Source organism: Lemur catta, chromosome 2 (genome assembly GCF_020740605.2).
Source record: "Lemur catta isolate mLemCat1 chromosome 2, mLemCat1.pri, whole genome shotgun sequence".
NCBI lineage: Eukaryota > Metazoa > Chordata > Mammalia > Primates > Lemuridae > Lemur > Lemur catta.
The window spans coordinates 101,436,656-101,460,822 of NC_059129.1; the positions used below are offsets into that span (position 1 = coordinate 101,436,656).

General features: G+C 43.6%; 1 protein-coding gene across 1 annotated transcript in view; it reads left to right on the forward strand.

Annotated features, from left to right (window-relative positions):
• Positions 1-20,431, forward strand: part of FOXO3 (forkhead box O3) — a 117,942-nt gene extending 97,511 nt beyond the window's left edge. The window contains exons 3-4 of the mRNA XM_045544134.1: positions 2,899-4,333; positions 18,494-20,431. Coding sequence (XP_045400090.1) covers positions 2,899-4,299 — 1,401 coding nt within the window. The 3' untranslated portion in view covers positions 4,300-4,333; positions 18,494-20,431. The remainder of the gene's footprint in view (positions 1-2,898; positions 4,334-18,493) is intronic.
• The last annotated feature ends 3,736 nt before the right edge of the window (positions 20,432-24,167 follow it).

Below are 24,167 nucleotides of genomic sequence, written 5' to 3' on the forward strand. Positions count from 1 at the left end.
TATTTCAGCATATTACGGGGGTACAAATGTTTAGGTTACATGCATTGCCTTTGCCCCACCCGGGTCAGAGCTTCAAGTGTGTCCATTCTCCAGGCAGTGCACACTGCACCCATTAGGTGTGAATGTACCCATCCCCTCCTCCCCCTCCCACCTGCCCAACACCCAATATTATTACTGTATGTGCACATAAGTGTTGATCAATTAATACCAATTTGATGGTGAGTACATGCGGTGCTTGTTTTTCCATTCTTGTGACACTTCACTTAGTAGAATGGGCTCCAGCTCCATCCAGGATAATACAAGAGGTGCTAGATCACCATTGTTTTTTGTGGCTGAGTAAAACTCCATGGGGGAATAATGGAATACTTACAATTGGTCATTCTTGTTAATTCTGGGTGTTAGTGTGAACCCTTTCCAGAAGCTAGAGCAAAGGGGGCTGGCCAGGATGGGAGTCATGAGGGCAGGTGTCCACACTGCCCCACATAGCCTCAGGATGTCCCTATTTTTTCACCCAGAAGCTTGAGTGTGAGTTTTTATTTATTATATCTAGTCATCTGAGTACTCAGTAGTATTAATAGAACCACCTTGTACTTGCCTGCTTTGTGAACCCTGTAGAGTACATGTTAAGAACATGCTTCATACCTATTTCATAAAGTGTTTTACTTCTTAAAGAAATATGATTTCTGAACCATTAGTTAGAGATGCCATTACTCTTTTTAAAAACTGTAAGAGTAAAAGGGAGGCAGGATACATAGCCTCCTGGGCAACATTTGTTTCATCAGATACTCAGCATGTTGCCTGTTTTCTTCTCCCAAATGCATCTTTATGGTAGTTGTAGAAATGCCATCTTCTGACCCATGATTGCTAATGCTCATTGCCCAGCCTGAATACAAGCCTTCTTGCATGGGAACATACATGGGAAACACTTTGAGTATTTTGAGTTATTTACTTATGGGAAAATCCTGCTGACGTTCTGTGTTTTAAAAACATTCTGGTAGAACACATGTATTTGTATCTTATACATAAATACAGTTGGTGATTGCCAATTTTAAAAAAATACGGTAACTTTTAGGATTGTTCATATTTAATATACAGCATCAGGCAATATCTTTTATCTTTAACTTGCAAATAAAAACTCATCTGGCCTGCAGGTGCTGTTCCAGATGTAGAGAATACGTATTCATCAACTCCTCTCTTTTACTGCATGTGAGGCATTTTACAGATGAAAGTGAGCCTGCCCCCGGCCATGAGCTCTCTCCACTGTGGGCTCTGTGTTTTACAGTAGCAGTAAGAACACCCTGAGTTCACAGCATGACTGGCTCCTGAAGTATGTCATCATACATCCCGTACGTCATCCCTGTCAGAGAGGGGTAGTTTGGATATTATCATGGCCATAATGAAGACGGGGAACTGCATTTTTTGCAGACAGATTAAATGATTTATTCAGGTCACATGGTTGGTCAGTGGCAGAGATAGGACTGAATCTGGGTCATCCCTGTCAACTGGGCTTATCTACCAAACCAGAAGGAGAATTCTTACAAGATGGGTGCAGTCATTAGGGCTTTGAGGGTAATTTTGCCCTACTTTTTAAAAAAATTAAAACCTTTTGTTTTAAAATACCTCTTTAGATTTACCAAAAGGTTGCAAAGGTAGTACAGAGTTCCCATATACCCAACATCAGCTTTCCCCTACTGCTGACATCTATATGGTATGGTACGTTTGTCACAACTGATGGACCAATACGGGTACATTATTATTAACTAAAGTTCAGCCTTTATTCAGATTTCCTTCCTTTTTATTTAATGTCCTTTTCCTCTCTCAGGATCCCATCCAGGAGACCACTTTACCTTTAGCCATCATGTCTCCTTAGGCTCTTAGCTGTGACAATTTTGAGAAGTACTGAATAGGCATTTTATAAATGTCCCTTAATTGGGATTTGTCTGATGTTTTTCTCACGACTAGACTGAAGTTATGAGTTTCGGAAGGAAGACCGCAGAAGAAGGTGCCATTTTCATCACATCAGTCTAGGGTACATGCTGTCAACATGACTTACCCTGTTGATGTTGACCGTGATCAACTGAAACAGCGTTTTGACAGTTTCTCCACTGTAAAGTTACTCTTCTCCGTGCTTTTCATGCTGTGCTCTTTGGAAGGTAGTTATTATGCTCAGCTCACACTGCCTTGAGGGAGGAGTATCTATATAAATTATTTTAATTCTTCTGAATGGGAGACTTGCTGACTTCTTTCATCATCCCAGCAAATCCTGCTCTACCATTTTTTTCTTATGTCTGCCAGGAGTTATATAGTGAGGTGTGAAATTGTGGCAGGACGAGATGGAGCCATAGAAAGGATAGGTAAAAATTCTCACCAGTTCTGAATTCATAGAAGTGGTTAAGAAAAGGTAGATGCTGCCTCTACACTAGTGGAGGAAGAGACCATAGAAAATAAAATAGCCCCAGGTGATGAATTACCCTTGGAGGGCCAGGGAGGTTTGTTGCAGAGTGCTGGGGAGAGAGTGGCATGGTAATAAATTACAAGTGTGAACTTTAATACAGGCAATAGAATTATAGAAAGAGCAGTAAAACTTAGGAATTCAGGAAAATACTACTGTCTGTGAGCTTATACATTCCCAGTGTCTCCTGGCCATGAAACTGTCTCCCCACCTCCTAGATATGAAACCTGCTCTTTAACGTGTTGTTCTATACCAAGTCAAGGGGGGTGAACCAAATGTTTGTCTTTTTGAATCAGGTTTTTTTTTTTTTTTTTTTTTTAATTTTTTAGCTTTTGAAATTAAGGAGGCTTTAAAAATGAGGAATTGGTTAACCTTGTCTTTGGAGTGCTTGATTTTGGACCATTCATTCTGGTTCATATTCTGTATTTTCTCTTTTCTCTCTGCAGAATTCTATACGGCACAACCTGTCTCTGCACAGTCGATTCATGCGGGTCCAGAATGAGGGAACCGGCAAGAGCTCTTGGTGGATAATCAACCCTGATGGGGGGAAGAGTGGCAAGGCCCCCCGGCGGCGGGCTGTCTCCATGGACAACAGCAACAAGTATACCAAGAGCCGTGGCCGTGCGGCTAAAAAGAAGGCAGCCATGCAGACAGCCCCGGAGTCGGCCGACGACAGCCCCTCCCAGCTCTCCAAGTGGCCTGGCAGCCCCACGTCACGCAGCAGTGATGAGCTGGATGCGTGGACAGACTTCCGCTCACGCACCAATTCCAACGCCAGCACGGTGAGCGGCCGCCTGTCGCCCATCCTAGCAAGCACAGAGTTAGATGACGTCCAGGATGACGATGCGCCGCTGTCACCCATGCTCTACAGCAGCTCAGCAAGCCTGTCTCCCTCTGTCAGCAAGCCATGCACTGTGGAGCTGCCACGGCTGACCGACATGGCGGGCACCATGAATCTGAATGATGGGCTGGCTGACAACCTCATGGACGACCTGTTGGATAACATCCCGCTCCCATCATCCCAGCCATCACCCACCGGGGGGCTCATGCAGCGGAGCTCTAGCTTCCCATACACCACCAAGGGCTCGGGCCTGGGCTCTCCAACCAGCTCCTTTAATAGCACGGTGTTTGGACCTTCGTCCCTGAACTCCCTGCGCCAGTCTCCCATGCAGACCATCCAAGAGAACAAGCCAGCTACCTTCTCTTCCATGTCACACTATGGCACCCAGACACTCCAGGACCTGCTCACTTCGGACTCACTCAGCCACAGCGATGTCATGATGACCCAGTCAGACCCCTTGATGTCTCAGGCCAGCACCGCTGTGTCTGCCCAGAATTCCCGCCGGAACGTGATGCTTCGCAGTGACCCAATGATGTCATTTGCCGCCCAGCCTAACCAGGGGAGTTTGGTCAATCAGAACTTGCTCCACCACCAGCACCAAACCCAGGGCGCTCTCGGTGGTAGCCGTGCCTTGTCGAATTCTGTCAGCAACATGGGCTTGAGTGACTCCAGCAGCCTTGGGTCAGCCAAACACCAGCAGCAGTCTCCTGTCAACCAGTCTATGCAAACCCTCTCGGACTCTCTCTCAGGCTCCTCCTTGTACTCCACTAGTGCAAACCTTCCTGTCATGGGCCATGAGAAGTTCCCCAGCGACTTGGACCTGGACATGTTCAATGGGAGCTTGGAATGTGACATGGAGTCCATTATCCGTAGTGAACTTATGGATGCTGATGGGTTGGATTTTAACTTTGATTCCCTCATCTCCACACAGAACGTTGTTGGTTTGAACGTGGGGAGCTTCACTGGTGCTAAGCAGGCTTCATCTCAGAGCTGGGTGCCAGGCTGAAGGATCACTGAGGAAGGGGAAGTGGGCAAAGCAGGTCAGTGCCCGACGCTCTGGCATACAAGTAACAAGACGGGAAAGAGGGGGGAGCCTTGAGGCAGCCTGTCTTCTATTTACTTGAAATGTTATTCCGCGTTGAGAACCATGGAGCAGTGGTGCATGGTAATACATGCCCAGCCAGGTTGTCTCAGTGTTTCACCTGCAAACCAAACAGGCTGTCAGGTGTCCCTCCCACAGTTTGCTGACAGCTCAGGAATTTTACTGCTAGTAAAGAGAACATGTGTACATTGAAAGATCTCATTCTTGTCTGTATCCAGTCATCCTCAGTGACCTAGGACACAGGCCCCCCTATGTGATGGCAGGATGACAGTAGAAGGGGAAGAGGGGGAAGCATAGGCCATACTTCAGGGATAAGGATCCCAGCCAAAGGACTTTCTTGGAAGGAATCTCTGGTCCAACACTGTCTTTGTCAATCTTCAGTGTTTCTTCCTCTTTTTTTTCCACTAAAGTAACAATTTGCAAGCACTTCTAATTTAACTGAATAATGTATATTCTTGACTCTTTCGTATATGAATATTTCTATCAGAAGGAAGACCTGTTAGATTATTCTTTGTCTTAGTACTAAGCATCTTTATTAGTTTGCACTCAGAATCTAAGCATTTAGAAAAGCAAGAGAACTAAGTTGCAAATATAAGTTTTTATCTGAGGACCCTTACTCATGTACTTCTCCTTGTTCCCCAAACTATAATGATGTCAGGTTTCAAACACAGAATGCATGGGTCGTGAATGGTGACATATTTTAAAAACTGTGGCCTTCTAATGTTGTTGGAACCAGCAAGATCAGGCAGTGTAATGTGTGAGGAAAAGCATTTGACTTGAATCAAGAATTTAGGGTTCAGTCCCATTTCTACCACTTTCTGGCTACCATTGTGGGTGTGCCATTAGGTTTGGGTCTCAGTTTCTGGTTTTATAAAATGAGTGTAGTAGCCCCTGCCACTTCATAGGGTTATTGCAAGAATCAAATCCCCTAAAGTTTGTGAAAGTGCTTTGAAAACTGCAGTGGGCCAAAATATGTATGGTGCAATTAGGTATATTGACGGATGAGCAGACAGGTGGCTCAGAGAGGTTAAATAGCTTGCCCAAGGTCTCAAATTTGGGCCCATTTATTAAATGGCTTGAACCATAGTAGTTTTTCCTTATTTTCTCTCGATGGTATAAAATGGGAAGTGCTCTGAACTGGAGCCAGAGTAGCAGATAATAAACTAGCTTGCCCTAAAACACTCCTCCTCAAGAAGTAAGATGAACACTGGGACCTGCTGACAGGTTTGTGCCCTAAGACACCCCCGTGTTAACAGGGCTGTGTTCTGTACCCCAGCTCCTTTATTTTTGTTTTGTTTCCATCTCAGCAAGCTGCTTACATTCTGTTTAAATGGTATAAAAAAGAAAGGGAATTCAAAGCCATAAAAACTTGAGTCTTGTTTAACCCTCTGCTATGGTGAAGGAATTACAAGAGTTTCCTATGGTGAGCGCACTCCAGCTCATTGGTAGTTATAGAAAGGAGAATGTCAAGAGTGTTGTGATGCTAAACTTCTCAACTTTCCCAGGCATAAGAGACCCCTAATGGAACTCAGACATCTGATTTCACTCATTTAATAGCCCTTCAGATGGTGAAAAGACTGTAATGGAAGCTAAATAGGGTGATAGTACTTTCATGCCAGCCAGCTCAGTGCCATATCAGAGCTTGGACTGGTGGAGATTTGGCTTTAAAAATTTAGATATTTGGCTTTTAGAAAAATAGTTTATCTTCCTTTAAGAAGAGGAATGTTGAAGATTTATCTTTAGAAATTTAGATCTTTGGCATTTAGAGGAATAAATGGTTTTGTTTTCTTTTAAGAGGCTTCTAAAGACAAACAAGTTTTAATTTGGGTGTAATTGTAAGGAGGCCACTTTCTAGTTCATTGGAAAGAATACATTCAGAAGAAAATATATTATCAATTTTTGTCTGATTTTTCAAGTGTAGGTTTCCCTGTTAGTTGAGCAGCAGACACTTCTTGTGTATGTGTAATTCTAAAAGATTGTACAAAAATCTTTTAAGGGAGATTTGAATACTTAAATTTTAAAAATTTATTTAATGAACTATGATTTTAATAATAATTACTGCTTTGGGAATGATGCATTTCATTATTATGCCCTAATGGAACCTTAGGGTCACTTTTCCTCAGAATATTTTGAGAGAGGTGGTTTTGAGGAGATACTTATTCAGTTAAAAATGAAGAGTCACAAAAATTTCCTGAAAGTAAAGCAGCTCAGTATGTGACCACAGAACAAGAGAAAAAGAAGCATCCTAAGGACAATGGGGGTCTTTGAGGGAGTCTGGTTTCCAGGCTTAGAATTTCTAATTTGCCTTGAAATGGATTATTCCTCCCAACAACCAGAAGCACATGTAGCTCGAGTTATGTTTTTTGCTCTGAAACTTAACAGTTGTTATCACTTTATTGAAGACTCTTTCCTAAATTCACAGAACAGGCCTAAGGTCAGAATCTCACACCTCACTTCTCCCAAATTAAGTGCCCCAGCTTCCCAAAAGTTGCTTTATCATACTTTCTTGGTTTGACTTTTTTTTTCAGTATTTCTCCAGACTGACTTCCTGGCTTGCAAGCAGAAGGTCACATGACCCTGAATCTGTGCCACCCTGTATGGTTAACTGAGCAGTTCTGTGCAGCCGACAGTCTTGCTGAGGGGCTGTGGTGAGATGCTTCTCTGGAGGGCCAGGTGTTTTGCACGTCATTCATTTTAGACCATGTGTGAGATACTTTGATCTGTGGCTCTATCTAGAAAAGAACAAATAGCCATACCTTTTTATGAGTACCAGCTGCTGGGGTGTGAAGGGCACTGTCTTCTTTCAGAGGCTTACAAAGCTTGATGAGCATACTTACAGATTGGTGGTAGAGTTGGCTGTGAGCTGGGATGATGGCTTGGCTGTCAGTCTGAGCATCCGGTCAGCCCTCTGGAGCTCAAGATGTGTCTCCTCTCAGAGGGAGAGCAGCTTCAGTCTCACCCCAGTCAAAAGATGCCTAAATTCACAGACTCTTTTATTCATCTTTATCTTTTGGCATTTGGAGACCCCATTAGAGAACAGCCTAGTTTTGTGTTTAAACTACTTTATGATAAGGATTGGAAAATATCCACCAGGAAGAGGGAGGGGTAGTTATCTTCCTGTCTCTGCCACTGGCCACATCATTAAAGAATCTCTTAGAATATTAGGTTTCTCATCTGTCAAAAGAGGACAGAATCATAGAGTTTCTAAAGGTGCATAGTATGTATAATTTTAAAACTTGAAACCCTAACATTCTATTTGTGAAATGGCCCTGGTGAGATGATATGTAATGCTATGAAACTATAAAGAAATAGTGGGCTAGTAGTGTGGAAACAAGCTCCAGTGTTAGAAGCCATTTAGAACTTACACGTAGACTACCCAAAAGGAGTAAATCTTTGATGCTTGCTTGATGTTTGAATGCTGTGATTCCATTGTGTCTTTAAAATTCACCTTGGGCTAGGACTAATTCTAACCAAATACAGGTAATACAGGCTATATCGTGTTTTTTCTTAATGTAGATATCTGTTTTAATAATGTAACATGATAAATATGAATCTGTTACGAATTACTTAGAGAATATACTCTGTTATTTGCACTGGTGACTGCAGTCTCTGGTCACAGTATGTCAGCCTGAAGGATTCCGCATCTGCAGGAATCTTTATTCTTAACTTTTTCAAAAGCCCAAAGTCTGAACTGTCATTCATGAAGAGAATGACTGTCAGGATCTTTTTAGTGTTGATGAGAGTAAAGGAAAATTGTTGATGAGAAGGAGTTTTCTTCCTGGAGCACAGTGACAGCCAGCACTAAGGCTACTCTTCCTAGGCCTGATGGTTTTATAATGCACCTGTGCTCACCTGTGGTCAGCCTGCTAAGCATGAGGACAGAGCCTGAGCAGCTTGCATTTCAAGCAGTCGTGTTTATAAATGGCTTTGTGGAGCTCTTCTGGTCATAAACCTTGTATGGAGCATAAATAAATGGGGTAAAAATCACCAGAATTACTACTTATAATTCTTGTAAACTTTAAGCTCCCATTAAATGCTTCTTTTTAGAGTGTCCATAATGCTCAACAGTCAACATCTTGTAAATGACATTTGCTATAAGTAGTCTTCCGCCAGGGTCCACCTGTGCTTCTCGCAGGCTTAGCTCTCTACATGGAGATGGGACAAAGGGCCTTGTTTGCTGCTTTGCTGGAGAGATTGCCTCCTAGAGGCCCTCCTTGGCCTTGGGGCAGGCAGGAGGATGCTTGCTGACTTATTTCGCTTCCTTGACTTGGAGACACGTTTATTGGATTTTTGTTCCAAAATAGAGATTCTCCACGTTGCAAGACATAACCCACCCACATTACTCTGCTTTTGTTGATGTGTTCATTGATTTCAAAGCATTGCTTTCCGCCATCCTCCAGACTGTTTCGAAGTTTAAAGCTTCAGAAACTAAAATGAATTAAAAAGTTGTTTTGCTAATTAGTATTTAGAGGTCCTATAGGTCATTGTTTCTCAAAATGTTTCACAGAATACTAGATCCTCAAGACATTCATGTGTGTAAAATGGAAAATGGATTCTGTTCAAGTAAGTTTAAGAAATGCCATGTTAGGCCAGGCGCCGTGGCTCATGCCTGTAATCCTAGCACTCTGGGAGGCCGAGGCGGGCGGATTGTTTGACCTCAGAAGTTCGAGACCAGCCTGAGCAAGAGCGAGACCCAGTCTCTACTAAAAATAGAAAGAAATTATATGGACAGCTAAAAATATATATAGAAAAATTAGCCAGACATAGTGGTGCATGCCTGTAGTCCCAGCTACTCGGGAGGCTGAGGCAGGAGGATTGCTTGACCCCAGGAGTTTGTGAGCTAGGCTGACGCCATGGCACTCTAGCCCAGGCAAAAGAGTGAGACTCTGTCTCAAAAAAAAAAAAAAAAGAAAAGAAAAGAAATGCCATGTTAAACAGAGAGCAATTGGGTTATTTCCAGCAGAACTTCTCAGAGCCTTAATAGTTAATACATGTCATGAACCTTCTAGGGTATGCAGTGTTTCTTAAATTTATTTGATAGCTTGAATCAAATCCTTTTTCTTCAAGAAACCATAGCACCAGAGTTCTAAGGAACTCCTTAAAGAAAGAGTGCAGCAACCCCCTTGAGAATTGTGGCTTCCTTCTCCTTTTCCTCCTCATTTTTATTGAGTTTTTTATGCCCTTGTCATATAGCAAGCATTTCTCAGCCATGGAGTGGGTTCTGTCCATGGATGAGCTAGCTGCCTGGCAAAGTGGTAGACCCTATTTTGGTAGAAGTGCAGAAGAAAAGCCTGGATTCATTAAGCAAAATTCATCTGTTGAGCATCTGCCAGACACAAGGGTTAGAGGCTAATAAAATAGGTCTCCCCCTCAAGGAATGCGTGACCTGATTTGGAAAGTGGTGGTGACCACTTGTCATAGAGTAAAAGACTGTCTTACATACATGGTTGGAGCAAAGGACCTATGCAGTGTGGCTCCCTTACATGACTGGTTTTCTGGGAGAACCCTGCTTGCAAGGATTCTATTCCATTGTCACATGGTCTTTTCCACGTGTCTTTGGGGGATAAAAACACAGACCCTACTATTTCAGGAGCACCACACTAATAGGTCAGAGTTCAGGCTGAATCCAGATGCTGGTTTCTTTTATAAGTGCATGACACTTGCTTTAGTTTATGATGTTTGCTTGCTAGAGCTGGTTGGTTCATCACAGTTGGACGTGAGCCACCCACTTCAGCACATTGTCCCTGGGGCTCTGAGGGGAGCCATGGATTAAAAAAGCCTCCCCTGCAGCCTACTCCAAGTTAAATGAGGTCCTGTGGAATGGCAGAGGAACTATGGGATCTGTAGCAGAAGGCTGTCATTTTCATAGCTGTGTATTATTGAGTCACTCATCTCTCTGAATCTCGGTTTGCTTATCTGTAAAATGGGGTTAAATTAAAATTTACCTTACAGAGCTTTTATAAAGACTAGCCCTGATATGGGCTTATGTCCTTTGACACCTTTTTAAAAAGTTGTTTAATGTTTATTATGATTTAAAATGGCTCCAGAGGTTAATTCAGAAAACAGGAAGCTGCCAAGCCAGTCCTACACTATTGGCAGAAAGAGTGACTACTTTCCTCAGTGAGCTAGAATCAGTTGGGTTTCTTTTCATTAAATAGGTATAGAAATGGCCTGTTGTGAAACCTTTGATTTCTGGAGTTGATGTCCCTTAGAAGCCTGCCTACTAATTGGGGGGGCGGGGATGGATACCCTTTAGACAGGCTGTTTTCCACAACAGAGAGATCTGATTTCACAGATGGCACGAGGAGATTTGTATATGGTACCCAAAGTGTTCCAGAATTGCCTGAGGATCCAGCTGTCTGGCTTCAGCTCTCCTTAGAGTGGCATCTGTCAGATCCGGGGGGCTAGTGGGAAACCACACCGAGGGAGAAGCCTCACCCTGCCCTTTCAGCTACCTCAGAGCCTCGAGCCTGAGCCTCTCCTGCCGTTGGGAGGGAACCTGGCAATCTGCTCTTTGCCTTCCCGCTGCCAGGCCAAGCTACTCAGAGAAATACGGGGCTACTCCAGTCCCTCCAAGGACTTTTTTTGGGAGCAGAAAGAGTGGCCCATAATAGCATGATGCTGGCAGTGGTCTGGCCTTGCATCGGCCAAAAGCTGGTGGTTTATCTCTTATTGGCTAATGTGGCACAATCTGGGGTTCAGAAAATATAGTCACTGCACCCTTAAGATCTCTTCCAACTCTAAGTTCTCTGAAAACCCAGGAAAAGTAGGCTGTTTTTCTCCAGGCGCTTTCTTCCTGTAGCAGCAGCCAGGCCTGGGACTAAAATTACACCACTCTTTAAAGAGCCACTGGACACTGGGTTGCAGGTGTTTCGTTTCTTTCTTCCCAGTAATAGATGTGGACCTTATTCTGTAATTCTAGATGTACTAGTTTTTATAACTTCTCTTTTGCTAAAATCCACAGCATTCATTTATTAAAGGATGGGAATCACTTAGTGATGAAGTCTCAGAGAGCAATGCCAGTGTTTCTGAAGGATAAAACTTTAATTGCCGATCTTGACTTGATTGAAGGCTTGTGTGTCAGTATGTCTTCTCTCTCTCTCCGTCTCCCCCTTCCCTCTTCTTCTTTTTCTAATGAAACCAGTCTGGGCCATAATTTTTTTAAAAACAAGTATTTATGTCTTTGTGGATTTGATTCCTTAGGGGAAATTATTGGCCAAGAAGAGAAGGCCAGAGGTAGGAGTCTAAGAGTTAAAAGGCTGAAATTTTAAGTTAATTTCCACTGGGCCTTCATTTGTATATATGCCACTGTAATTAATTGGTGCTTTTATTGGTCATTTGTATGTTCAGAAATGATCAGAAAGTAATACAGCCCAACATAGAAGTAATCAGAAGGTGTGTGTTGACTGACAGCCCTGTTAGAAGGTGGCCCGAATGCATACCTGCAAGTGCTGCCTGCAAGAGAGCCTCAAGCCAAAGCACTCCCTGTTGGGCCATGAGCAGGTTCTGCCCAGGCCGCCCTGCTGGCTGGGCGGGGTGCCCTGGGGTGGGGCGCCCTGCACATATTTCCGCCGTGCAGGTGCAGGCTGAGCCGAGAGATGAGGACCACACAAACAAGGCTTTGCCTCACTCCTGGAGTCTGCATGCCTGACCTCAGAACGGTCCTCTGTCTCAGTCTTGGAGCCACCCTTGGGCCCATCCTTTCAGTTTCCTCTTGGTTTCCTTCCTCTGTTGTGCCAGTGTGATGGCTGCTTCTTGGCCACCTTCTGTGTCACTGTCACTGGTCATACCATACGGGTGGATGAGTGGTTTGGACTGTTTGTGCAACTCAAAGAGCTGATTTGTGTTTTCAATTTCAGAATCACTTGGTAAAATTAGATTGTCTCTCAAACCCCTGTATATCTAAAGCAGGAAAAGAGGACTTGGAGACCCCTCTCTTCTGTACTTGGTAGCCGAACCCTTAGATGGCTGGTGATGACACCTGCACTTCCACCCACCCTCAAGGGATCTAGGACACCCCAGCCTGCACACTCCCACCATTCACCCTTCACCCCACACCCCAGTAAGTGCAGTGAGGAGTCATACAGGATAGGGTCACACCCAGTGAACATAAACATTGTGACATTCAGGTCATGGTTGGTCACGGTTAGTGGCTCTAAGCATTTCCTCCTGGACTACAGTTCCCTTTTGTCTTAAGCGGTGAATCACTTTGTTAATGACAGCAACTTGAGAGTTAGGATAGCAGCACTGTCTGGGGGCGGGGATAAAGGGCATGTATGGTGGGATGTGCAAAAAGGATGGGAGAAGGGAAATAGTTTATTAAATACTTGAGAATTAGTTGAATGTTAAAATTGTACCTTGTATTGATTTCATCTTATAAGAAATAGGAGTTTTAGAAATTTACTCACCAGAAAACACTTTCCTCACAAAAAAGCATTTTAAATCCCAGGTCTTGTCCCACCGCAGTAGGTTTTGCCTGTCCTCACATAAGACTAACCCTTGGCAGATGTGAGTAGGTCATGGAAGCAGTAGCAGTGAAGGATGCTGAGTATTCAGGTTGGCAGAGAGAAAGAGACGGCTCCTCCAGGGGGATCGTTCATTTGTTCAGCACATATTTACTGTGCACATATTTTATACTTTCAGCTTTCCAGGCTACTTGGGACATCAAGAAAATTTTGTTTCCTTCACCAGAATATATGTTGCTTGAGGGCAAATACATGTCTAAGACAGTGCTCTTAAAACAGTAGGTGCTCCGTAAGTGTTATTTGAAGACTTTGCTCTGCTTTCAAGGGGTTCAACATGTCGGGAGCTCAGAGTTCATGAAAAAGTAGCTGTTCCAGGCACAATATGATTAGGTGCCAGGTGAGTGTCGTCAAGAGTTCAGTCAAGGACAGCCTAGGAAGTGGGACTGGAGGAGCCCTCTGAACATGTGGGTGATTCACATGGCTGGTGAGAAGAGCCATCCGGGCAAAGCGTCACTGAGCTAGCAGAGGGTTTATTCCCAGAAGTAGTAGTGGGTGGTAAAGCCTGGTTGAGGACCATGGAACTTGATCCCATAAGACTTTGCCAGCTAAGATTTTCCGATATTACAATTAAGGTTAAGTAACCTTGAGTCCAGAGAGGATCCAGACGCCCCTTAGAGGCTTTTTGCCTTAAAGTTTGTTCTTTAAAAGAACATAATCCAAAACTTTACATACTGTTCTATGTGGTTTGAAAATCTAAGAGTCTTAAGAAAATATGAAATCTTTCCATCTTTGTTATTGACAGTAAATCAGCACCTGTCATATTTCTGCCATGTCAGTCTCCATAGTTGACTCTGGATACTTGAAGAATATTGGTTAACATAATCCCTGCCCCAGTGTGAAGGCAGATAGAGCATTCTTAAATTAAGCTTCTTTTAGCCATCAACAATCTCTAAAGTTTAAGCAACAGGAAAGCGGTGCCTCCCAGCAGGTGGCCCCCAGCTCTTTGTCCTTGAGCTGTGAGGTGCTCCTCCACTGTCCCCCTTGTGATTTTTCAGCACTGCACAAAGGCTGGCTGGAAGGGCAGCCCAGGTCCAGGCCCTCAGGAGTCCTGGTGGCAAAGTCTCTCGAGGGGCCTGTCACCAGCCTTCATGTTCTGCCTCTAACAAGCCCACGAATTAGTTGGGGGGTGGCACGAGCAACCCTCACACAAATCAAGCTTTCTCTCACACAAACTGAGCTCTTTTTTTTTTTTAAGTAGTGTGTATAGTGTGTATAGCCTTTCTAGTAGTGTCCTGAGCGTCACCTTTGCCATTAAAAGCTTCTCCTCCTAAGCCTCCCTGCAGCATCCTTACCTCCTCCGTAAGTGTCTACTTGCCCATTAGAAAGCGCCACAGCCTGTGAGCTGGGTTTCCTGACTTCCCCGGGGGGAGGCTCCTCAGCCGAGTGCAGTTCTGGCCTCCGGCCTGTCCACGACTTCTGTACCTGTTCTGTTTCCCTCGCAAACCGTTTGGAGCCTGAAATGGCAGCAAGGCAGTTGACAGCATTTGCCAAAATGGGCTTTTACGGAGCTGCACCTCCTAAATCCCATCTCTGGCAGACGCGAGGGATGTGTCTGGGGGGCCAGTGTCGCAGGCAGAGGGCTGGGTTCTCACTGGCCAGGCCCCTGCCGTCAGGGACCACCAGACTGGTAGCCGTGAACTTCTCTCCTCTTCACCACCTATTCCAACCTAGAAGATGTTGAAAAATGACCAAATTAAGCCAGAGCATCATGCATTAGCATATTTTCCTGAACTGCACAAGATTTGCCTATGAAGGTGAACTCCAAGGGAACTGTGGCCGTTTTGGAGCTCCAAACTTAGACGTGGCTGCTAAACCCCAGACCTGCTGTTTTTCCTGGAGCGACACCAACCACAGAAGCCGTGGTGGATGTTTGCAGACGATGGGGTGGTGTCCTTCAGTCCTTCTGGAGTAAAGCAGAGGTGGTGGCAGGCTGGCATTTCTTTGAATGTTTGAGTGGAAACACTCAAGCTCTGAAAGCCACACCTGTTCTCTGAGCTCCATGTGAGGCTTCCCTGCCAGGTTGTGTGAACACCAGTTCTGTTTCTAACCTGAATGTTTCAGATTTAGTCCCCAGCTTGCCCCAGGGGTTGCAGGTTTGGCTTAAATTATCTTCGTAAAGAATGAGGAAAGTGCTGTTTCACTTTAATTTTGTTTTGTTTTGTTTTTCAGGCAAACTTTCCTCCAAACATCTTGTAGTTCTAGCTAGGAAAACAGTTGCTAATCCTCATGGATTTGTGGATGTGAGGGTTTCCTGTCATTATCTCTTTTTTTCTTCCATGTCATATTTAGTATTGGGGTTCTGTTCCTTTCTTCTCTGCCAAGAAGATAAAGGCACTACTAAAAAATTTTTCACAGTAGAATTAAGTTGTGGGAGGACAGCAGTAGGAACATTTATGTCTTATTCCCAGATTAAAGTTGATTGGGGTTCTTATGTTTTGTGTAGAGTTTTTGGAGGCGTTTCCCTTTCTTAGAACATCATGTGATTTAGTGGTGATAATTAGGCAGAAACTTGTCTTCCCTACAGATGCCAAGATTATAGAGGGACTTACTCTCACCAGAGACCAGATGACAGCATCCATAGATATTTTTAGAATGGGCCTCATCATTTATTTGGTCTCCTCGGTTCATTTTCCTTGCATCAACAACTGATTTCAAACTTACTTATTGGGGTGGGGGGCACATCTTCTCCCTATTAATGTAAGTCCCTGATGGGACAGGACAGCATTTTTTGTATTTATTGTTAATTGGCAAATTGCCTAGAAACTGCAAAGTAACAGCTGTAATTCCATCAGCTATATGCTTCCTTTTCTTTCCAAAAGTTTTGCTTAATCTGATGTTTTTAAGCTAGAAGGGCATCAACACATACACATAAACCTCACATAGCTAACTAAAATGTCATCCTTTAAACAATGTAAGAATGATGTGAGCCTCCTTAAAACCCATGAAACTTGTACCCAAGCTACGCAGCATTGAATTCCCAGCTCGGTAGCTGCATTTCTCCACCTAATGTGCTCCCCCTACTCTTTCTGTCCTTGATTGAATCAGATAAACATGCAAACATTGAGCCACAAAAGAGCCATTAAAAATCTAAGACATCTTACGATTATTTTTATTACCCCAGTCTTTGTTGTGGTGATTCTAGTGTTTCTTTTAGAAGGATGATTATATTTCTGTTCAACATTTATCTAATTTTATGTTTTCACAATATTTTGCAATCTGTTTTCCTTCTATCACAGAGAAAACCAGAGGCCTTTCTTTTCTGTGGAGTAGGAGTTTCCATAATAAACTTGTCTTCTGTAGGAGCTGCCTCTGTACCTGGGCCCGACCTGCAGGCATTGAGGCAGTTTCCTGAGCAGGCCTCCCTGGGAGGGCATTGCCTTGGGGATCTCGGAGGAAGCTCTAGTACATAGCATCACAGGTGGCCCCAGCCTCACTCTGCAGAAAGGGAAAGAGTGATGATTAGTGTATCTCCTTCTCAATTATGAAGTTCCCTGAAGATTGTGGGCCTTTTGATGAGGGAATGGGTATTTGGTTTGGGGATTGTTGGTGATGGTTGCTTTAGACTGCCCTTTGTGGGCTTCCTGCCCCAGAGCTGACGGCTTGTTCTACTCAGTGATGCCATGTGAGGGGGTTCATAGGTGCCCTCTGTCTCCTTCCCTCCTGTGTTGGCCCAGCCTCAGCATCGGAGCAAACTGCACGCTCTGCTTCTGTACTTGGGGAATGAAGTGTGTCACCTTACCATTATGCACTGGCTTCCGTGCCTGAATAATTAACACCAAAGGGAACGGGGGAGGGGGCCTGAATTAGGTAATACTTTATGGCTTTTCCCTTGGCAGTTACAGTAAGTCAGGATTGGGACTTGGGGACCGTAGCCCCTGATGACTAATTGCACAGTGATGTTAGATTGTGGTTTATTAAGTGTTATTGTGAAAGAAAAAGCTGAATCCCTTTCCAGGAGACTGTATCTGTGAAGCCCCTATCTGTTCATGCTTCGGGGGTTGCAGGTAATGTACTAAGCTGAATTCCTCACATATACTGAGATCTGGTATTTATTTTAGCTTTTTCTCCCTCTGAAATCTGCATTATTTTATAGTCTGAGATAAGACTGTCTAGCACTTTACAAAGCAAAGAATACCCCCAAAACCCATCAGCCAGGGAAACTAAAGACTAAGGGTAGGTGGGAAGAAGAAAAAGCCTTCTTTTCCTACTCGACTGTCTCTGCCCGTAATAAAACTGTCTAAATGCTTCTATTTGGAGCTGTAACAAGGGTAAATATGACCATGAGTATGTAACATCGTTAGTGCTAAGTCCTGTTTGTCTTTGTAAATATTGATAGTGAAAGGTAAGATTGCCAGCAAGTGCAGAGTCAGAGAAGATTGGAGTCATATGCTTGTGAAAATTCCAAATGAACATGACAGCTCCTCTGAAGGTGGGAGAAGCTGATGTATGTAACATGTTTTTGTGTGTGAGTTTATTGATGCATTTTTCATTACCTAGTCACCTTGTCTGGTAAGAAAAAAGATCATGACTTCGTGTTGCTACACTACCACTTTCTATCCATTTCTTGGCCTAGAGCCATTGGTTTTTACTACCATAACAACCAACACTGTCTCCATAAATAAAAGGTCCTGTGTCTTGGGGTCTGTCATGTCAGTTCCTCTAGTAGCTACATCTTTATCAGTATAGTTTTTTTTTTTTAATCCTCTTAACTTTTCTGGACTTAATGGTCACATTAAGTCTGGTAAGACTTGTATAAACTCAGATGGTCTAAGAGCTCTTTTGTGCCTTTCCATTGAAGACTGTTGGAGGCAAAATAATAATAATGTTAATTGTCAATGGGATGTTTTGTGGGGGATTTGCTTGGCTGCATGTATGTTAATATAATTTTTTCTTTGTAAATTTTTAATATAAAAATCAAATTCTTGAGCCAGGCGCAGAAGCATACACCTATAGTCCTAGCTACTTGAGAGGCTGGAGGATCTCGTGAGTCCAGGGGTTCAAATCCAGCCTGGGCAACATAATGAAACCTTAGCTCTTTAAAAAAAGAAAAATCAAATTCCTACTTAGAATTTGGCCCACTTAGAAATGACTTACTCTTTTTACGGTGGGAGGGTGGTAAGCAGTTTCAGTTAGTCGACATAGCCAGTGGGGGAGAGCTGGAGAAATACAGCTGGTCTATTTAGGGTGATGACCACCTTTCCTTGCTTTAGCATGAAAGTCCCACATCCCAGAAAACCCCTCAATCCAGAAGTCTAGAACAAAACTCCTTCTTCACCTTGAACATCCCTAAAAGAGCCCACTAAAACACCCTAATTTCCCTTTCTTTGTTAACCTTCCAAAGTGAATGATCCCATTTCCGTTGGACTTTTCAACTTTAGAGCATTTTGTAATAAGGAGAAAATGAAATAAGGTAAGTAACCTTCGTGCTTTGTCCTTAGGATTTCAGGCCTTTGTGGTGTAGCAGCTGCTCTGGGGTGGGGCAAGGCAGCGAGAGGCTGATGAAGCCTGGCCCCCAGGTGCCCACTCTTACTGTTGGAAGGCCCTTCCTGATCTGGTTTTCTTTTCTCTTTTAGACCCTCAAACTGACACAAGACCTACACAGAAAACCCTTTGCCAAATCTGCTCTCAGCAAGTGGACAGTGATACCGTTTACAGCTTAACACCTTTGTGAATCCCACGCCATTTTCCTAACCCAGCAGAGACTGTTAATGGCCCCTTACCCTGGGTGAGGCACTTACCCTTGGAACAGAACTCTATAAAGTATGCAAAATCTTCCTTGTACGGGGTGGCCAGCGCCTGCCAACGGAGGACAGCACCCCGCCAGCACCACCCCCCTCACTCAGAGCACACCGGGAGCCCCCGTCGGCGATTCTGTGGTGTTTTAATATTGCAATGGTCTATGGGATGTTTTAAGTGTTCTTGTATTTGTTTTTCTTTGACTTTCTCAGTTTTTCACATGCATTAACTTGCAGTATTTTTCTGTTAAAATGTTAACCGTCCTTCACCTGGCAAATTTAAAAACAAACGTACCAGTTACCATTCCGGCTTCGGGCATCACAAGCTTTTGAGCCCATGGAACTCCATAAACTAACACATTACATAAACTAGAGGGGGATTTTCTTTCTTCTTTTGTTTAGTAGAAAATTATCCTTTTCTAAAAACTGAACAATGGCACAGTTGTTTGCTGTGTGCGCCCGTCCAGGACTGAGCCATGCATTGGCAAAGCGAGTGGAGCACAGCATCTGGCCCACCGTGTTTCCAGTTTGAGTCCGGTGTCTGGATGGGACCCCAGCACCGGGTCTGCGGTGGCCACATCGGTAGGGCCTGTGACCGCCTGTCAGTGTCCTGAGCTAATGTGAGCAGCTTTGGTCAGTTGGTTAGAAACCAGGATCTCTTCAGGAAAGAAATCAGCACAGCTGTCCACTTGTTGCCAGATGCCACTAAAGGGTTTGGTTTTAAGGAGAAAAGAAAAGGAAAAAAAAAAAAAATAGTAGTCCTGTTTTGCTTTGCAGAAGGAGGGAACTTACAGGTGAGCGTTAAGCTTGCAGTGAGAAATGTGTGAAGCATACAAACCCCAGTCAATGCTAAGGCAGTTCTAACTCCACTGTTTTCCTAAATATACATCCTTGATTATTTTCAGCCTTGCTGTGTATAATCTGATCTGCTGGAAGTGTATGAGTGAGAGACAATAACATACAAACTGATTTTTTTTTTAAGTATAAAGCTTAGGTTGTAATTGTACAAGTGACACAATGGAAGTGCAAGATAAGGCAGTTTACCTTTCTTTTGTTTTTACTTCTGCTTCTATGGATTTCATTTTGTTTTGTTTTCAAAAAGTTATGGTGCTGTATAGGTGCTTTCTGTTTAACCTGGAAAGTGTGATTTATATTTGTACCCTCCTTGGTAGACAGAACAGTTGGGAACACCATTGGTACATAGGAAACTGGTGTCACAATGCTCTGATTAGCACAGTATACACATACTTCTCCAAAGTGATATATGAAGACTCTTTTCTTTGCATAAAAAGCATTAGGCATATAAATGTATAAATAGATTTTTATCATGTACAGTACAAAAATGGAACCTTATGCATGGGCGTTAGGATTACAGGCTAGTATTTCAGCACAGACTTCCCTGCTTGAGTTCTCGCTGATGCTTGCACCGTGACAGTGGGCACCAACACAGACGTGCCACCGACCCCCCCCACCCGCCCGGCACCCACCACCGGCCACCAGGGGCACCCTTGTGCGCCTTTGCTTTATAACTCCTCTGGGGGTGATACTGGTGGTGATCGCTGCTCCTAGCGTAATGAGAGTTCCATTTGGTATTGTCACACGTCTCTCCTGCCTCGCTTGGGTTGTCATGTTTGAGCGATTGCCCTGTTGATTTCACCCTGCCTTTTACTGAATCTGTAAATTGTTGTGCAGTTGTGGTTATAGTAGACCTGTAGCACATCGCCTTTTCTAAACTGCTACGTGTTTATAATCATTTTAAAAGTATGTATAATTTTTAAAAATATGTATTCTATTCATGTGGTCTGCTTGTCAGCGAGCCAGACTGGCTTACTATATTCCTTTATAATGACGCTAGCCACTTCCTTGATCCTTTAGTAGCCTGCTGTACACAAGAACTGTCCAGCGTCAGTGAAAGAGGGCTGCCTCTCTGGCTTCCTGGGCGACGCTGCTCTGGGTGGGGAAGCATCGCAGAGTCGGTGGCAGCAGCTGGTTGTGAGGGCAGCAGGGGAATAGCGGGGGGGGGGGGGGGGGGGGGTACCACATAGAAGGAGAATCCAGAGTGCTTCCAACGTGAGAGCCCTGAGAATTTCTCTCCTGGGTTCAAAGAAACAAGCAAACTAACAAAATAGCTACTTGCTTTTGCCGTTTTATAGACTCTGAGAGCTGCTTTGGGAGTGAGGAAGGCAACCCTCCAATGTGTTTCAGCTTTAAAATGTTAAATTCCTTTCAGACATGTGGCATCTCGTTTATTCTCTTCTTTTCCAATGTTGGATTTCAGGCAGAACATCTTACAAAATGTCCTAGAACCAAATTATTTAATCTGAAACAGCTGAGGAAGGGACAGAGGCAGTATGAGGGCAGGGCAGCCACAGGACGGGTCAGGAAGATGGGGGGGAATGCTGTGATATTTTTGTTGACATTGTTTTCTTTTTTAAATAACACAAACAGCGTCTACATTTAGAGTGTTGTGGAGAGCTGAGACCAGGGCAAAGTCAAATGCAGCATTGGCACCATGAGCCCTGCCAACCCCGGGAGAGGGTTCAGGCAAGAATCTAATGGTTGGGCCCTCCAGGGCCGTGGCATCCCACCCTCAGCTGGCCACCCACGGAGAGGCGAGGCTCCCTTAGACTAGCCAGGGTTTAGGGTGGTCAGACTGGGCAGAGGTGCTGCCTGAGCCGCCTGTCCCTTATGTTGAGACCTGCTTTCAGGATGGGCCACCTGTTGGCCACCACATCACATTCTGAGTGTCCCAGGTTCCTAAGAATGTTTTCTGATCTGGACCATCTCAGTGGAATACTTAGTAGCCTCAGGGGGCCTGGCAGCTGTAATGTTTGAATCCTGGTGAGAACTGTCCAGGCTACCCTCAGCCTCTAAATAAGCTGCTCTAGGAGCTGCCTGCTTTTTGATGGGAAATTAGAAGAGTAACTAATAATGAAAACAGGACATGCACTCTGGGGTTCTGGTGTTCTCTTCAGGGCTCCAGAACCTGCTACCTTTTACCAAAGCTAGAAAAGAGCTTTAGCACAAGCCTTCACTGTCCTGGTGTGAGAACTGACCGCCAGGTTCAGCATACCCCATTAACTGTGAATGAAGCTGAGGTTGGTGTTCTTTATTGCATCCTCTGCAAGGAAATGATTGCTGAAACACCTTTTTTTTTTTTTTTAATTCTCAGAAGTTTGTCTCTCCTGTTAATGGGAGGGTCATGCACACATGCGTAGTACAAGGCGGACGTTGTGTTTGTTGTTGGTGTTGATTCTTAGCATCATGTGTGTTGCTTCCGCACCCTGAGGAGAGGACATCATGGCTCACTACTCAGGACAGGTGTGTCCCTCCCAGGGTGTGATTTCAGGTGGCTTCCAAACTTGCACACAGTTAAAGGATGGTGGGGACAGACTTTGCCTCTACCTAATGAACCCCACTTAAAGAATAAAGAGCCTTTGAATCTCTTGGAAAAGACCATCAAGAATTAAGCAGTCAAAAAACAAGTCCTCTGTTCCACATGTTGGTGCCAGGGGCTGGCGAGGGGAAATAAAAATGTTATCCTTTCTCTCTAAAAGCAAAAAGAAAACCCTGACAGCTCTGAACTGATTATCTTTTCTTGCTGTATTTGGGGAACATTGTATGATTAGGCATAATGATTTTTTTTAATTAAAATTTTTTGTAGAAATGCAATCACTAGTAAAGAGGTACGAAAAAGCCAGCCTCTCCTGGAAACTGGGGGAGGCAGGGTGCTACTCGGGGAAAGTGAAATTCTTGTGGAATTAGGCCTGTCAGACAAAATCTTAAAGCAGACACCTAAATAACTGAAGAGTATGTTATGTTTGATCTAAATCTTTTAAGTGGGTAACATTTTATGCAGTTTGAATGGAATATTTTCCTCTTGTTTAGTTTTGTTTGTATGTATTTTTCTTTGATGAATGATTGATTATGAGGCCTCTGCCACACTCCAGAAATACTTGTGTGGCTGTTTTTAAAAACTATGTGTCTGGTCACTTATTTCTCTCAAATTATCTCATTGCCTGGCAATCAGTCTTCTCTTATATACTTGTCCTAGCACATTATGTACACAGGAAATGTAAACAGATGTGAAGGAGGACCAGAAAAATTAGTTAATATTTTTTAAAATGTATTGTACATTTTGGCTTTACATGTTTAACTTTTTTTAAAGAAAAAAAGTTGCATGAATTGAAAAAAAAATCTGTATACAGTATCTGTAAAACTGTCTTATCTGTTTCAATTCCTTGCTCATGCCCCATATAAACTAGAATTAAATATGGTGCATGGCCATATTTAAACACCTGAGAGTCAAGCAGTTCATACTTTGGTTTGAAGCACCTCATCCTTTCTTTCCAAGCGAACACTATCATATTGCATTCTCACTGAGGATTTTTGTCTAACCATATGTTGCCACGAATTAACTCTGCCGCCTTTCTTCTCAAGGATCAGAACCAGTTTGATTTGGGAATCTTCCCCTTTCTAAATGAAATAGAGATGCAGTACTTACTTTCCTTGGTGTTTGTAGATATTGCCTTGTGTATTCCATTTAAAACCGTAATCTACTTTGTAAAAGAGATGGTAACGCATGTAAATAAAGCATCAATGACACTCTCTCTTACTCCAGGAAGTCTTTTTGTTCTCCCTCCCCCTTTCTTTAGCCCTAGGAATAAAATGGCTGAGTTTACCTCAAGGTCTTCCTGTGGAATTCCTTCCCTGGCTGGGAGAGGCAGAGCTGAGAGACTCTCTCATGAGGTCTCTAAACTAATGAACCTAGTGATCTTCTCTGGCCCACTTCTGCCCCCCACAGACACAGACAATGTAATGAGAGTAGGTTTATGGCTTTGTCCACGTTGGCAGTTAGCTGCTTGTGTCCACCAAGTCGTGTTGCCCCGGAGGAGCTACTATGTAGGGAGGCCAGATTCTGACTGCCTTCAGCAGGCATCAGAGGTTCCAACGCAGTGAGGCTGTCAGCAGTGCCCCGCTGCACGTCGAAAGCCGGACACACTATTTCAGGCTTCTGGGGAACCAGCATAAATGTTTTCTCTGTGTGCACGTTCAGGGCCGCCTCAGTTCAGTCGGGGGAACATCACCCTGTTGTAAAACTATTCTTGGTAGCCTGGGTTGTATTTTTATTTAATGGTAGACTTATAAAAATTATTCAGCTTATAGAAGAAGGAAGATCTGGTTTAAGGTCCCACGCAACATGATGGGCTCATATTTCAGATCAAGGAAGTAGAAGATTTAAAGTTGGCTATTTGAGGTAAGTTCTGTATTGGTGAAGAGTCATACTTTCATAAGTTTTTCCTTACCATTGTTTTAATTACCTATAAAGGTAAAACCTCACCATCATCTAATACCAAAGCTTACTGGAAAAGGGTATTTCACTTGAAAGTATATCCCAGTTTTGATTCTGTCTCCCAGAAGATGGAAATCCAATACCAGTTATCATGAGATTCTTAGTAGAGACTCCTCCAAAACCAGGTAAAAATGCAAAAAAACTAGTTAATTTAATACA